The sequence below is a fragment of the Quercus lobata genome, chromosome 4 (genome assembly GCF_001633185.2).
Source record: "Quercus lobata isolate SW786 chromosome 4, ValleyOak3.0 Primary Assembly, whole genome shotgun sequence".
Classification (NCBI taxonomy): Eukaryota; Viridiplantae; Streptophyta; class Magnoliopsida; order Fagales; family Fagaceae; genus Quercus; species Quercus lobata.
The window spans coordinates 80,582,214-80,598,038 of NC_044907.1; the positions used below are offsets into that span (position 1 = coordinate 80,582,214).

At 33.3% G+C, this 15,825-nt stretch overlaps 2 protein-coding genes across 2 annotated transcripts; both read right to left on the bottom strand.

Annotated features, from left to right (window-relative positions):
* Nucleotides 1–12,774: 12,774 nt before the first annotated feature.
* On the bottom strand, nt 12,775–14,076 carry LOC115985902 (zinc finger MYM-type protein 1-like). The gene has a single exon (XM_031108792.1). The coding sequence runs from the start codon at nt 14,074–14,076 to the stop codon at nt 12,775–12,777; it is 1,302 nt and encodes a 433-aa protein (XP_030964652.1).
* A 135-nt stretch (nt 14,077–14,211) lies between these two features.
* LOC115985903 (zinc finger MYM-type protein 1-like) lies at nt 14,212–15,225 on the bottom strand. The gene has a single exon (XM_031108793.1). The coding sequence runs from the start codon at nt 15,223–15,225 to the stop codon at nt 14,212–14,214; it is 1,014 nt and encodes a 337-aa protein (XP_030964653.1).
* Nucleotides 15,226–15,825: the final 600 nt, after the last annotated feature.

Genomic DNA, 15,825 nt, shown 5'->3' on the forward strand with positions numbered 1-15,825 from the left:
CTATCTTCATGAAGGCGACAATACCTTACTCTTTCATTCCTCTTGTGTTCCTCCCAAGTGAAAATCCCTTTTATCTCTCTTGGTTTAACACTCTATTTTCCCTCTCCCCATAGGGAGGACCCTTGGGCCAAAGCCAAAGCCATCAAATTCTTTGTAAAATCATCTATTTATAAGACTCTTTTGCTATTCCCACTTGGACTAGAAATATATTTCCTCTTTAACAAGGAATCTATTTCCTCTTGGATTAGGAATACATAACCTCTTTAACAAGGAATAGACTTCCTTCCACACCAAGGAATAGTCTTTCCTCCTATAACAAGGAAACCCAAATTAATTTTTCCTTCTTCAACTAGGAAACCTAACTGACTTTCCAAGTCACAATTGGAATTTTAGGCAATTTCCCAATACCACCCATAACAATTTGTACCCATTTTCCAAGAATTCTTCTTTGGATCAAAATAATAATCACAAAATGATTCATTGATAGAAAATGATTTTCTGAATTGAAGTAAAGCAAAACTTTGGTCTGAATGGCATAAAGGCGTTGATGAATGAAAGTTCAAATAGTATATAAAACACCCTTGAACGTTTAGACCCCTAAATACAAAATAACCAATTCAAGTTTTATGACAAACAACACGTGTGCGAAAAATGAACACAAGCTATAAACAGAATTGGTAAACAATCTAAGCCAATTAAAATCACATCCACAGTAGAAAATAAAAGGCAAAGATTAAGGGAAGAGAGATGCAAACACAAGGACAACACAACAATGTGTTATCGAAGAGGAAACCGAAGCTCTTGGTGTAAAACCTCTCTGCCACCCTCCAAACGGTAAGTAATCTACTAGAAAATGTAGTTGGGATACATGAATAGCAATAGACCCTCCAAGCCTAATCTACCCAGTGTACTTAAGCCCTCCAAGCTTCTTGCTCTAACGAGGTTACGCCAAACCTTTTTCTTTTCTAGCTTATCGGATTCTGCTATAATCCATAGCATCCACCATCTTTGGCATCTTCCAATGCTTCCCAAAGCTCCAAAAACACTCAACACTTTAAATGGGTGTGGGTAGTTTTTGGATATAAATCTCCTCTCAATAGGTATGACAATGAGAGAGGGAATGTGTCACGCCCCGAACCCAACTATAAAGATTGGCATGTGACAATTGCCGCACGCTTATAAAGTAAGCACTCTATAAGTGTGCAAGACCTTCTTAGCAACTAAAATTTATTCTCAAAAAAACTAAATCAATTAAATCCAAAATACCTCAACAATTTCTTTATGAATAGATCTCCAATAATTTAATAGGAATAAAATCCAAACCTTACGTACATAATGCCAATTGGCCAATAAATATAAAACTATTAGAAGACCATCCAATTCCAAAATGACTAAGCTTCTTTTCCCGCTCACAACACAATCATCAAAACTCCCAAAACTTGTTATTCTTCATAATCTGAAATTGGAGGGGAAAAAGGGGGGGGTGAGTTGACAACTCAATAAGTAACCAAAACCCTAATAAGTTCTATCAAGCAATAGATCTATAAAGTAATAAGATGTAATATGAGCCTTCAAAAGTCATAATATGCTATGGGTTTTCAAAAAAATAACTAAAGAAATTTCATAGTCTTAAAATAATAAGTTGCAAATAGATCATATACTTTAATCTTACAAATATATCATAGATGGTTTAGGAAGTAGTCAGTTTTTTTATATATCAAAAGCTATAACTTAAAATAGGTTCTAAAAATACATAAGCAGTTTTAAAGACTCAAATTAGTTCAAATACTCAAACGTAATTCATATTCTTAACAATCTTATGACTATGGTCACGCTATATCCCCGTGACTGGGCATCAGAGTACCAATGAATAACCCCCATTGGTTTGGGTATCAAAATCAATGAATAACCCCCATTATCAGAAATACCAATGAATAAATTCATGACCCCCAGTCAGAATTGAATCCATAATCATATTGTAATAAATCATAGTTTCTAACAAAAATATATCTTATTCAAATACGTATATATAATTATATATTCAATAATCAAATATATTTGTGATATTTCTATATTCTTATTTTAAATCAATATAGCTAACAAATATCAATTAAATAAAATAAATCTTATATTCAGTGCTCATATGTATTTGTGAAAATTCTTTATTCGTTACTTTGAATCAGTATAGCTAAAAACAATTAAATAAAATACATCATATATTCAGTAATCAGATATATTTGTGATAATTCTTTACTTGAAATCAGTAATACATTAGAAATAAAATTGTAATAACTGTAAACAAATTTTAGGAGTTAAATAAAACCAATTAGGATAAGGTTACTTACCTCAATCCAAAGCCTATTCAAAAATCCTTGCAGTTTCCCAAGACCAATCCAATGTAAACCTTTTAGCAAACTAAATAAAGAATTTACTCCAAACAAGTATGTCACTTAGATCCTTGGACCTCAAATCTCAATGCCACCCAACACCACAGAGACAACAAGGCAAAGATGCTTTACACGTGAAAAGACTAAATCCTTGGAAACCTTCAAATAATTGGTATTGGCTTCATCTTTTATCTATTAATAAGGAACCTTAATGACAAGTCAGTATTGCCCATAGTGGCCAACACACATCTAGTTACGTTGCCCTCAATAGGAATCATGGAATAACAGTGACGTGCTTTTGGTGGTGAAATTTTGCTTAACTGGACATATACTGGTTGGCTTCTTAGATAGGAGAAAAGATGAGGCCGGGGGGGGGGGTGTGGACGGCAACTCCTCTTAGAAAATCTTTAGGCGAAAAAAAAAAGCAAAATCCTTAGGGTGGCTAGGGTTTACATGATACAATAGGGTATAAATATTGCTAACTTCAATATTAGAAATTACTAAATTACCCCTAAAAAATAATCTCCTTTTTATTTATTTATTTATTTATTTTGGGATCGAGTATTACAGAATGAGAAGAGACTACAAAGATTTCTCTCTAAGAATGAGTAGCTCTCTCTAATTGGATGGGTGTTTTGAAGAAACGTCTTTTAGGGTTTTTCTTTCTGAATAGCCACACATATTTTGTGGAAATGAGGGGTATTTATATTGGTGTGAGAATGGAATGCAAAGAGTCAGTTTTTCCAAAACAGGGTTGGCTGGCGACTTGACCTCGCGACTTGACTGAGTCGCGAGTTCAAGCCGCGAGCTAACTGAATAGCTAGCTTGGATTTTTGTCCTGTAATGCTCCAACTGGCATGACTGTTCAGCTCCCCTGCATGCTCTGCGCATGTGCAACTTTTGGCAGCTTGCAAGCCATAAACTTCCCATGAGATCTAGCCGCGAGTCCCTATTTCACTGCACAGTTTTGAGCATTTCTTCACACTCTCTCACACACTACCCTTACATGATTCCCACCTAAATACAAGGTTTCTAAGTGCTGTATTACAAGTAAATTTGTCACGGAATAAAGTCAACACATGGTTGATTAAATTCAACCTTACAATCTCCCCCTTTGGCTATTCCGTGACAAAACACCCCAAAACAGACTCTAAACTTAAACGTGAGTTTGGGAACAATGGCAAAACTCACTCACACCTAAATCTAGAAGTTGTGAAGCTTTTGAATCATATGAACATGAATCTCCTGAAACACAACAATACACCATGATTATTGTATGTAGAAAAGCATGAAATGCATATGAAGCAAGCATGATGTGATCAAGCAAAGATGGAGTAAAGAAACAAACCATGGCTTGATCAAACAAAATAATCAGTACAAGGTAGTGACCACAATGTTCATTCACACTTGGAATGTACACTTTGACATACAAGTTAACAAGAACAATGCAAGTCACTTGTATGCCCAACACTCAACCAATGCATGATATACTGAGTATATGCATTTAGGAACAATCTTGCAAGGGCACAAGAGTGACAGTACTTAAAAAGAAAATGCATGACATTTAGTTAGAAGTACTGATTTAACAAAGCATAAAGGCCGCATAAAGCATGGTACAAACCATAAAGCCTATAGATAATGAAAACAAACCCTAAAAGTTTACAAAAGCGACATGGGTACAAACCACAAAATACTGAATATAAACTTAAACAATATAAATTAAAAGTGCTTAAAGTTTCTCCTCTTCAAAGTGATGAGAAGTTGTGATGCACTTGGAACATATATACTTGTAACCTGAAACACTTGCACAAAACACATTAGACCCTCAAGGTAAAGCAAGTAATAAAAGGACAAGTATAATGTAACAAGTAAATTGCGATCAAGTAAACATGATATGAAACATGTGAGCAACTTGATCATACACCAAAATAGTCATATAGAAATGACTACAATGATCACATAGCAAAGCAAATGATCATCCGAACATGCATTTAATGGAGCACAGTAGCATAGGGATATATGCATGTCCAAAACAAAAACATGATGCGATGAGAACCACAAAGCATAACTCAAAGCACCATAAAACCAACAAGAAAACAAACAGAACAAAGTTTTCTTATTATCTTAATGTCTTCTCCCCCTTGGTATATGTATCTCCCCTATGGAATATCTCTCCCCCTACAAATGTGCATGAGAAATAAAATTTCTCCCCCTAAGGATGTGCATAAGAGTCACATAGAAATGACAAAACACTCCGGTATACTCTCTAGTGTATACTCTCCCCCTTTTTGTCAAGAATAGACAAAGGGTCAAAAAGAAACGAGGGCAAGAGATGAAGGTACGAAAAATTCTAATGATGCATGAGGGGTGCGAGATGAATGAGAAAATGAAGCTTAAACCTAAGACAATGTAAAATGCTACAGAGCATAAGGTAGACATGACATGCCAGGATGAAGAAGTAAGGTCTAGACCAATGCATGACAAGGGTAGCAAAGGTGTGTGCAAGAGGTGGCTGTGTGCAATGCATGACCAATGCATGAAAAATGCACATGTAGGGCAAGGTGTGTTAAATACACAACCAATGAACCAAACATGTTCCTAATGAGGAAGCATGAGAAACCCCAAAGTTTGGTACTCATCGGAGTCCAAACAAGCGAGAAAATGTCTAAGAGACATTTTATCAAACACTTAGCATGCACACTATAAACAATAATGTGAAACAATGCATAAACATCATGAAATCCACCCTTAATACATGTTCTTTTAGCCACAAAGGGCCAACATCCAATGCAAATTAGCAAAAGAAACCAATCCCATGAAGAAATTTGACAAAAATTAAGTTTTCCCAACCCCTATGATAAAAATCCCAACCAAGAGCACAAAACTCTTCAAAATATAATCTAAGGATCAAAATTAATAAAAAGAATTTATAATTACTTTAGAAATATTAATGGAATGAAAAACCATTCAAATTGGTTGGGTTTTGATGTAAAAATATTGAAAGAGAGGTTTAAAAGAGGATGCGAAAGGTTTAAAACAGGTTTCCCATGAAAAAACTCTTTAAAAAGCTGATTCTAGGCATTTCGCGATTGGCGAGTTGCGAACTGAGTCGCGAATGAGTCGCGAAACCATTTTTTGTAAAACTTGCAGCTTAAACTCATGACTTGCAGTTGCCAAAACGAGTAGCCAAAACTGGCAGCTTGCTGGCAACTCATGCAAGTAGCCAAAATGAGTAGCCAAAAATTCTGACACTTGTTTTTCAAAACAGAACATGTTTAAATATTGAAAAACAAAGTAAGCACTAAACATGAACACCAAAAGTGATAAAAATCACTTCCAAAAATATATAAAATGATCAAATTTTTTTTTTTTGGATTAATCAATATATGATAGAGCATGCACACATCACATTTAGACAAGTACAATCTTAACAAATGAATAAGACATTCATTGAACATTAGGCATATGTGTTGTGTGCGTGTATCAAATGTGGAATAGTCTTTAGTCTAGAGTGAAGCTTTAATGATCAATTCAATCAAGTCATACACAACTAGTACTAAGTCAAGTGATCTATCTCAATTATAGAAATGAACATATATGACCTCCCACAAAAAAAATGATTACATACGATGAAGCTTTTCATTTGGCTTCTTTACAATTCATAATATTTGATCATTTTGAATCAAAACATCTCATTTTGAGATCGATACCTGAAATTTGTGATATTTCAATTTGATGAACAAGCCTTTGGCTTTTAGGGCATCATACATTTTCATATAAGTCGCTTTCCCTTTTTTCTAGTCGAATACTAGTATGTGTGACGGCTTTTGTAGCTCATTATCTCTTTTCATTTTGATATTTACATTTATTGAGCTCTTTAAGCAATAAAAATAAAAGAGTGGGAAGAGATATAATCACAAGTCTACGCATGTATCAAAACCAACATGACTATTGACTAATCATTCATGACAAGCTTGAAGATCGATTTACAACAATCACACAAAGATGTCAAGATTTTTCCCACAAAGATATAAGTGCAAAAATAACAAGCTAAACTCGTAAATGCACAAAGCCATTTGTATAAAGGTACAAGGCCAAATTCACATGTGATATGTGCTCAAACATATACGATCAAACTCTTTGAATTTTTCACTTTTTATGTGGTTTTGGATTTTTTTTTTTTTTTACTCACACAAAACTGAAATATAAAAGTAAGATAAAAAACAAAACAATGCATACAAATAAATGTAAGATGCACAAAATACATGAAGATATGGCATTTAATGCATGAAGGGTCCTACAAAGATCGAAAGAATTAGATCAAGGACCAAAAGAGCAAAAGCTCAACCATAGGAACCCTTCCTCATCCAAATGGAACGATTGTTTGGAATAAGTGTCTCAAGAGAAGTGAGACGAGGGTTGGAAGAATGAGAACCAGAGATGTACATAGTCAAAGAGTTAAGAGCATTAAACATTTTCTTTAACAACATGTTATTTTCACTTAAAACCGATTTACGCTTTTTAGCACAATTTCCAAAAAACTCAAGTTTCTCTTTTCTTTTGATTCTTTTAAAAGCATGAAACTTAGAGCATTATGGTCTTAGATGACCAAAGGCACCACAATGGTGACACACAATGTGTTTAGGTCTACTAGGCCTTATGGGAAGAGATCTAGCAACATTGTTTTGTTCCCTTTTCAACTTGGAGCATTGAGGTCTTATATGACCAATCAAACCGCAATGGTGGCAAGTTGGAACAAACTTAGATCCATTCAAAACCTTAGGTTGAGACCTAAACGGAGGCTTTGACTTAACAGCCTTTCTCTCCACCTTTTGATTTCTTTTATGTGGAGGAATGTACACCGATTTGTCCTTTAAGGTAGAACACACACTAGGTACAAAATCGGGTACCACAACATGATTGCAACAAATAATATCATCCTTTTTAGCAATAGGTTCAGCAATCAAACACTTGGCATGCATCTTAAGAGATTCATTTCCACATTTTAACTCATCAACAAGTTTGTTAGACAAAACAAGTTTAGCATCCAAGTCCATATTCAAACATTCAAACTCTTTCAGCTTTTCAAGAGAAATTTTAGCAAGTTTTTTATATTTCTCAACCAATTTGTTGGATTCATTGAGCTTAGCAATCAAATCATCATTTTCACAAAATAAGTTGCTCAAATTCTTTTGAAACGTCTTAGCATTTTTCTTCAAGAGTTTGTCAACAACACCCATAGATTCAAATAACATGTCATCACACTTATGAGGATTAACACTCATAGAGGCATTTTCACAAACACGTGGCATGTTACATTTATCACCAACCAAATCATACAAAGAGGCATAGAAAGCACAATCCATGGCAAATAAACACAAGGGGTCAAAGATCACACTTAGGTATTTAAACCACAACAAGTATACTCGCTCTGATACCAATTGAAAGTTCAAATAGTGTATAAAACACCCTTGAACGTTTAGACTCCCAAATACAAAATAATCAATTCAAGCTTTATGACAAACAACACGTGTGCGGAAAATAAATACAAGCTATAAACAGAATTGGTAAACAATCTAAGCTAATTAAAATCATATCCACAGCAGAAAATAAAAGGCAAAAATTAAGGGAAGAGAGATACAAACACAAGGACAACACAACGATGTGTTATTGAAGAGGAAACCGAAGCCCTCGGCGTAAAACCTTTCCATCGCCCTCCAAGCGATAAGTAATCCATTAGAAAATATAGTTGGGATACATGAACAGCAATAGACCCTCCAAGCCTAATCTACCCAGTGTACCTAAGTTCTCCAAGCTTCTTGCTCCAACGAGATTACGCCGAACCTTTTTCTTTTCTAGCTTACCGGATTCCGCTATAATCCATAGCATCCACCATCCTTGGCATCTTTCAATACTTCCCAGAGCTCCAAAAACACTCAACACTCTAAATGGGTGTGGGTAGTGTTTGGATAGAAATCTCTCCTCTTAATAGGTATGACAATGAGAGAGGGAATGAGAAGAGACTACAAAGATTTCTCTCTAAGAATGAGTAGCTCTCTCTAATTGGGTGAGTGTTTTGAAGAAACCTCTCTTAGGGTTTTTCTTTCTGAATAGCCACACATATTTTGTAGGAATGAGTGGTATTTATACTGGTGTGAGAATGGAATGCGAAGAGTCAGTTTTTCCAAAACAGGGTTGGCTAGCGACTTGACTCGCGACTTGACTGAGTCGTGAGTTCAAGCCGTGAGCTAACTGAATGGCCAGTTTGGATTTTTGTCCTGTAGTGCTCCAATTGGCATGACTGTTCAGCTCCCCTGCATGCTCTGCGCGTGTGCAACTTTTGGCGGCTTGCAAGCCGCCAGCTTCCCGCAAGATCCAGCTGCGAGTCCCTGCTTTACTGCACAGTCTTGAGCATTTTTTCACAGTCTCTCACACACTACCTTTACATGATTTCCACCTAAATATAGGGTTTCTAAGTGTTGTATTACAAGCAAATTTGTCACGGAATAAATACAACACATGGTTGATTAAATTCAACCTTACAATGAATACAATGAAAAAGAGGAAAAAGAAAGGGAAGAAGAACAATTAGGTTGAGAAAGTAAGAGGAAGCAAATGAGAAAGTGTAGCTGATTTGGCCAAAATAATACTCGCCCCATATTGCCTCTAGGTTCGAGAAATAAGAGAGGCTTATATATTTTTGGAGTGTTAAAGAAGTGATAAGAATGGAGATGATGATAGATACATATATATAGTACCTCCTAATTTCTTTGCCATCTCAACCTGGACGACTTTAACCCTATAAATGTTTCTAGAAGTCTTCAGTTAAAGACTTTGGAAAATTAAGGTTCTTGTCTCTTGTGGGCCTCTCTATATTATGTGATTGTTTTTAAGATAGTTTCAAATCTATGGCGTTTATGATTGCTCTTTATTATAAGATAAAAACACCCATTGGTCTTTAGTGTAGACGGGAATTGAACCCAAATCTCTTATTCGATGAGAGGAGACTTTACCAGTTGAGTACTTAAGTTAACTGGAACCCAGATATATTATTTAATTTCATTGTAAAAAATTATACACAATACTTTGCATATATACATAATCCTTTCCCCTTTGTCTCTCTTTCTATATATACTAGTCGCAAACCCGCGTGATGCGTGAGAATATTCAACTATTTTGTAATGTAGTACAATGTATGATTTATTTTCTAAAACGTACTAGAGATAAATTTGTTCTCCTTAAAAGTTGAATTATTTCTAAAATTATTTTTCATCTCTCAATCTCTAAAATTACATCATTCTATTATTTTGAGTTAAAAAAAAAAAAAAAAAAAAAAAAACTCAGGTGCATTTGATTGATATTATTCCATAATTATTGTTTTGAAATAAAAGATAGAAATACTATTCTTTTTCAAGTGATCTATATTATTCAAGCTTTTGTAACAGCGTGTTGTGTTTTTTTTATTTTTTTTTTCTACAACTAAAATTTTTAAGTTCCAAACTTAATTATTTGAATTTCTCATTCTTTTAAGAAAATTATCATGATAACCAAACCACATCACAAATGCACAATTGATATTACTCAAATAATTTATAAACACATTCTAATACATAATCATGTAGATTGTAAATTGATATAAACTCAAATTCTCACTTCTAAAATACCTAAAAATTAACTCAAACCAACACTATAAAAGAGATAGAGAATACATGTGATAAATAATTTAAAAAATACACCGCTAAAGTGTATTTTCCAAAAGTAGAGAAAAAAAAATTCATCAGTCTAAAGTAGAGTTGCAATAAATAATTAACGAGAGAGAGAGAGAGAGAGAGAGAGAGAGAGAGAGAGAGAGAGAGAGAGAGAGAGAGAGATATCACCTTTTTTGGAAGAGAATATGAGACAAATAACAAAATTATATAAAGGAAGATGAGTAGAACAATATTCAAAAGAAAATGTATAGTTATAAACACCAAATTATCCAAGTCATGCTATATGATAAAATAACATTAAATCTTTCCGTAATTTTATAGGCTAACATGTAACAAACAAAAAAAAAAAAAAGAATATAACCAAATCATATCAACCTAAAGTAGAGTTAAACATAAAAATTCATCAATCTAAATGAGTAATAAATAATTAAACATCCACCAAAAGAAAGAATATATATATATATATATATACATATATACATATATATACAGAGAGAGAGAGAGAGAGAGTATTCATCTTTTTGTGTGAGCAAAATATGGATTGAATGGAATAGAAAATCACAAATTTTTATGGTAAAAAAAATGGGGAGAAAGAAGAGTCAAAATAAAAAGGAAGATGCAGAGACAGAGAAATTGTAGGATTAAGGTATATAGTAGGGAGATAAAAAGGTAGAAGTAAGGAAATGTTGAAGAATGTGTAATTGTAAGATGGGAAATTAATAAGCAGAAAAATAATTTAAAAGGAGAGAGAAAATATATAGAAAATAGGTTAATAATATGGCGTTGATGTGGCTCAACAAGAGTGCAGCAAATAACATTAAACGCTATACTACTATCTAAGGGGTTTCCCCTGTTTGATTCCTTATTTTCATGGTTCTAAAATACCCCTACGTCCCTATGTTTAAGTCGAGACAAAACTAAAGGAGAATCTGGTAAAAATACAACTCTAATTCTTACTAAAACATTACCTAAAAAATAAGGTCACTCTCCTGTTGTTGATTTTCAGATTGCTTTATCCACTTATAAATTAGATTTTCAAAATAAAAATTATATATATAAAATAAAAACACTTTTTTGGCTACAAAATAGGACCACTAAAAATAAAAAAGTCTCATTGCACGCACGAAACGGGTGTGATGAAGCTAGTATATGTGTGTGTGTGTATATATATGTGCTTTTATTCTCAAAATTTATATAGAAACTGAAGTTATTTAAGTGTCTCGAAATGACTTCGTTTTTATATGTTTGAAATTTAAAATTTTAAAATAATAATAATAATAACTAATAAAAAATTTACACGAACCACAACTTTTTTTTTCTACCACTTACAGTCAATTATATTGAATAGTTGTGAAAATAATCAAATTAATTATGATCTTAGAATTTTTATTTAAATATGGTCATATGAGTTACTCTATTAACTAGCGTACACAGAAGAAGATAGAATTTTGTTTTTATGCAAATTCATTGGTTAACTACTTGAGATAAGGAAAAAGAATATTTTAAACAATAAAAAATAAAATAGTTGACATAAATAAAATCCATTAAGGGGCTTATATTAACATAATATATTTTAATAATTTCTCTAACGGGGTCAGCAATATAAAAACTCCTTATAGACAAGTATCGTTATAATCCCATCTACTTTTAGATTCCAATTTGCTCATATTGATGCCTTTAGTGGATAGATTTTTATTAATATTTTATTTTAAAGAGAAAACTTAGGTGCTGTTCCTTAAGTTCTTATTTTAAAATTCTGCCATATGAATTTTTCCTCATGGATGGAAGTGTATTTTTTAGTTAAGTAGTTATATGGCTGAATCTTAAGAGAGAAATCTAAGAAACAACACTTAAGATACTGTACCTAAGTTTTGTCCTTATTTTAAGCTATGTCTATAGTTATTTGGGACCATTAATTTATGGAAATTATTAACACATTATTAACATATATATATATATATATATATTGATCGCATTTTAACCTACATTTTATAATGATTTTATTAGACTATATAATGGACTTTATCAATTGAACAAATTGTTAACCCACAACTTATTATAACATTTATGCTAAAAGTTTTGCACAAAGTGGAGGAACAGCAAATAGGAAAAAAGAATCCTCTTGGCATTATATGCGGAAGTGAATAGACGACCTCTAACACAAGTATTCGGTGGACCATTATCACAATATCTGCCTTAGTATCAATCTAATCCCTTTTTTACGCTTACTTGGATTGTACGCTTTACATTTTTTACATTATCATCTCTAGGCTCTAGCCCTCCAATAATATGTGAACAAAGCTTTAAAAAGGGTTTCATGTTCAGCCAACTAAGAATTCTGTTCAAGTTTACCATTGCACACCTTTGGCAGCATGGTCACTCCATAAGTATAAGTGCTTATGGAGTGTGGGGGACAAGAGCCGGGGTTCAAGTCTCCAGGAAGGAGTTTCACACACATATACACTTAGATCAGGGACGGAACCAGGATTTGAATCTGGGGGGGGGGGGCAAAGCTTAAAACAATTTTTTTTTAATGAAAATAAAAAAACTAACACTTATTTCATATTCAACAAAATACTACATATAAAATAATTGTTTCTTAAACATTTGATATTATAAAAATGTCGACAAAGTATAACATACAAAATAAGTGTTTTTTAAACATTTCAACACATTTATCAAAATGGAACTCGACGCTCTTTTAAGTCTCGAAAGTCGTCTATAATTGATTTCGTACCAAATTTTGTAGCAATCTCCTTCTCAATGTACAAAATCATAGAGTCCATTAGAAAATCATCTTCCATCTTGTTGCGAAGCCTATTCTTGATAATATTCATGGCTGAAAATGCTCGCTCTGTAGTTGCAGTAGAAACTGGAAGAGTAAGCACAAGTGTAATCAATCTATAAATATATGGGTAAAATAATGATTTTTGGGTTTTTACCAACCATTGGCACAACTCAGAAATACTTGACAGCTTCTTGAAGTCTGGATGCCGAACTACATTGTGCTCATAATGATCAACTTCTGCCTTTAAAAGTGTCATTTCTTGATTTGTGAAGTCTTTCGGATAAAACTTGCTTACTAACAACAAAATGTCTATACTTCTAAAGGACTCACGTGCCTCTTTAGGATCAAGAGCTGAACTAAGATTAAGCAATTCCACCGCATGCTTACTAAACCGATGATTTAATTCTTGTAGTATAGAATCTATTGCAGCATAAAAAATATCTACCCGATAATGATGCTCAATTGTGAAGTCATCTTGTTGATAACGAGCTAGACCTCCTCTCTCAACATAACGAGCATTCATATCTGGGACATCTATGTCACGTGCCTCACAAAATGATTTCACAGTGGTAAGTAAATTATCCCACTCTTCATCTCTGAATTTTTGAATAAGTGCTTTAGTGGATAAAACAAAATTCATCACATTTAAAATGTCTTGAGACTGACACTGCAAAGCTTGACAAAGTGCATCAGTGATCTTCATAATTTCTTTCATGAGATGCAAAATGAACACAAATTCAAAAGAAATCATAGCATGATAACATGAGTATGCTGCTTCTCGTTGGGAAGTAGTATTTCCTTCCTTGATGATCTTAAGTAAAATTTCACATGTTGGACTAAATATATTTACCAAGCTAGAAATCGATCTCAAGTGAGAACCCCAACGAGTATCTCCAGCCCGTTGTAATGTGCTAATTTGATTAAGTCCTCTTCCAGTTTCAAGCTCACCAATTTCAACAAAATATGCAATTTGATCAGCATAAGCTTTTTTTAGTTGCTCAGTACGCTTACACGAAGCACCAACAACATTGACAATAGATGATAATCTATTAAAAAAACTTTGAACAAGAATAACTTCTTTTGATGCTGCTACTAATGCTAATTGCAAATGATGTGCAAAACAATGAATGTAGTAAGCATATGGACAATCATTTGAAACCAAAGCTTTTAATCCATTCCACTCACCTCGCATATTGCTTGCACCATCATATCCTTGCCCTCGAATATCTTGAATATCTAGACTATGATGTGACAAGATAGAATATATTTCATCTTTTAGGGTTAATGCCGTAGTATCGGGGACATGAACCACCCCAAAAAAACGTTCTCAAACAAAACCATCTTTGTCTACAAATCTTATAACAATAGCCATTTGCTCCTTCATTGACTCATCACGAGCTTCATCAACAATTAGGCAAAACTTTGCATCACCAATTTCTTCATGAATTGCCTTCTTCACCTTGTTTGAAAATACATGTAAAATTTCCTTTTGGATTTTGGGTGATTTGTAAGAGGCATTTTTGGGAGCTTTCTCTATCGCTTCTGCAACATATTCATTATATGATACCACCAAATCCAATATTTCAAGAAAATTCCCACGATTAATTGAATCAGAACTTTCATCTCGTCCTCTAAAAGCAAGTCCTTGAAATGCAAGCACTTTGACAACATCAATTGAGGCCTTTAACCGCAATCGATTGCTTGCAATTTGATCAGAATTGAAATTTTCAAGTACCTTTTGTATGTGTTGAGACTGGTTCATCAAATCTGTCATCGCTTGCTCGGAAGCTCTATGAAAAGAGTTAGGTTCTTTCCCCATATGATTCAAAAAGGAACAATTATTTCCATCATTAACTTTCTTCCAATTCCGAAATCCATCTTTAGTGAATACATGACTCCTAGAATTCCCAGTTGGCTTGTCAAAGAGAAAGCACAGTAGACAAAAAGCAGCATCTTTACTAGGTGAATATTCAAGCCATGGACTAAATTCCTCAATTGCAAACCATGAATGTTTAAATTTACGAGAATGCCTTCCAAATTTAGTTTTCTTGTACTCTTCTAGTTTAGGTTGGTATGGACCAAGATTAATGTAAACTCTTCGAATTTCATCTCGTTCATTAGCATCATATTCCCATATTTGCTTACGCATTCCAGGATCACGCACAAAACCTGTACTTTCGTCAATGGTGACATTTGGAACTTCAGTTTGGAGATTTTCAGAAACTGGGACATCAACGGATTCAACGCTAGGGGTTGGCAATCTTGCATCATCAGCTATGACTTCGGAATTATTTAGATTTTTTCTTTTGAAAAAATTTAATATTGTAGTGGACTTACTCATGATCTACAAATTAAAAAAAAAAAAAAAAGTTTCTCATTATTTCCATAATTCGTAGTTCTATACACCAACTAAAAAAAAGGAACTTCTCAACCAAAAAAAAAAAAAAAAAAAATCTAAAACCAAAATAATCACAAATAGATAAGCACAAGTTTATATATATTACTAATATTAGCCACGTCACATAAAGTGATAAAAACAAAGTTCATAAGTTCATATTATCATATATATACATATAATATTACTATATTAGCCACATCACACAAAGTAACAAAGATAATTTTTGATAAAACCAAAACAATTGACCAAAGACTTGATCAATTGGTGATTGGTCTCACAAAAAAGTCACTTATGACTTACCAAAAACTAATCTTCACAGACTCACAAGTGACAAAAAAAAATACTACCAAATACTGCTCTCACAAATAAGACATTCACTATCACATACTCACATTCCACTGTATCTTGGTCCCACTTTATTTCTTTATAGTTAAAACCAAAAAAAAAAAAAAAGTTACAAACAAAGTTTGAAATTGGTCCTACGTCCACACAATCAAAAAAGTAAAAAGCAACAAACAAATAAACAATTACACTTTACACATT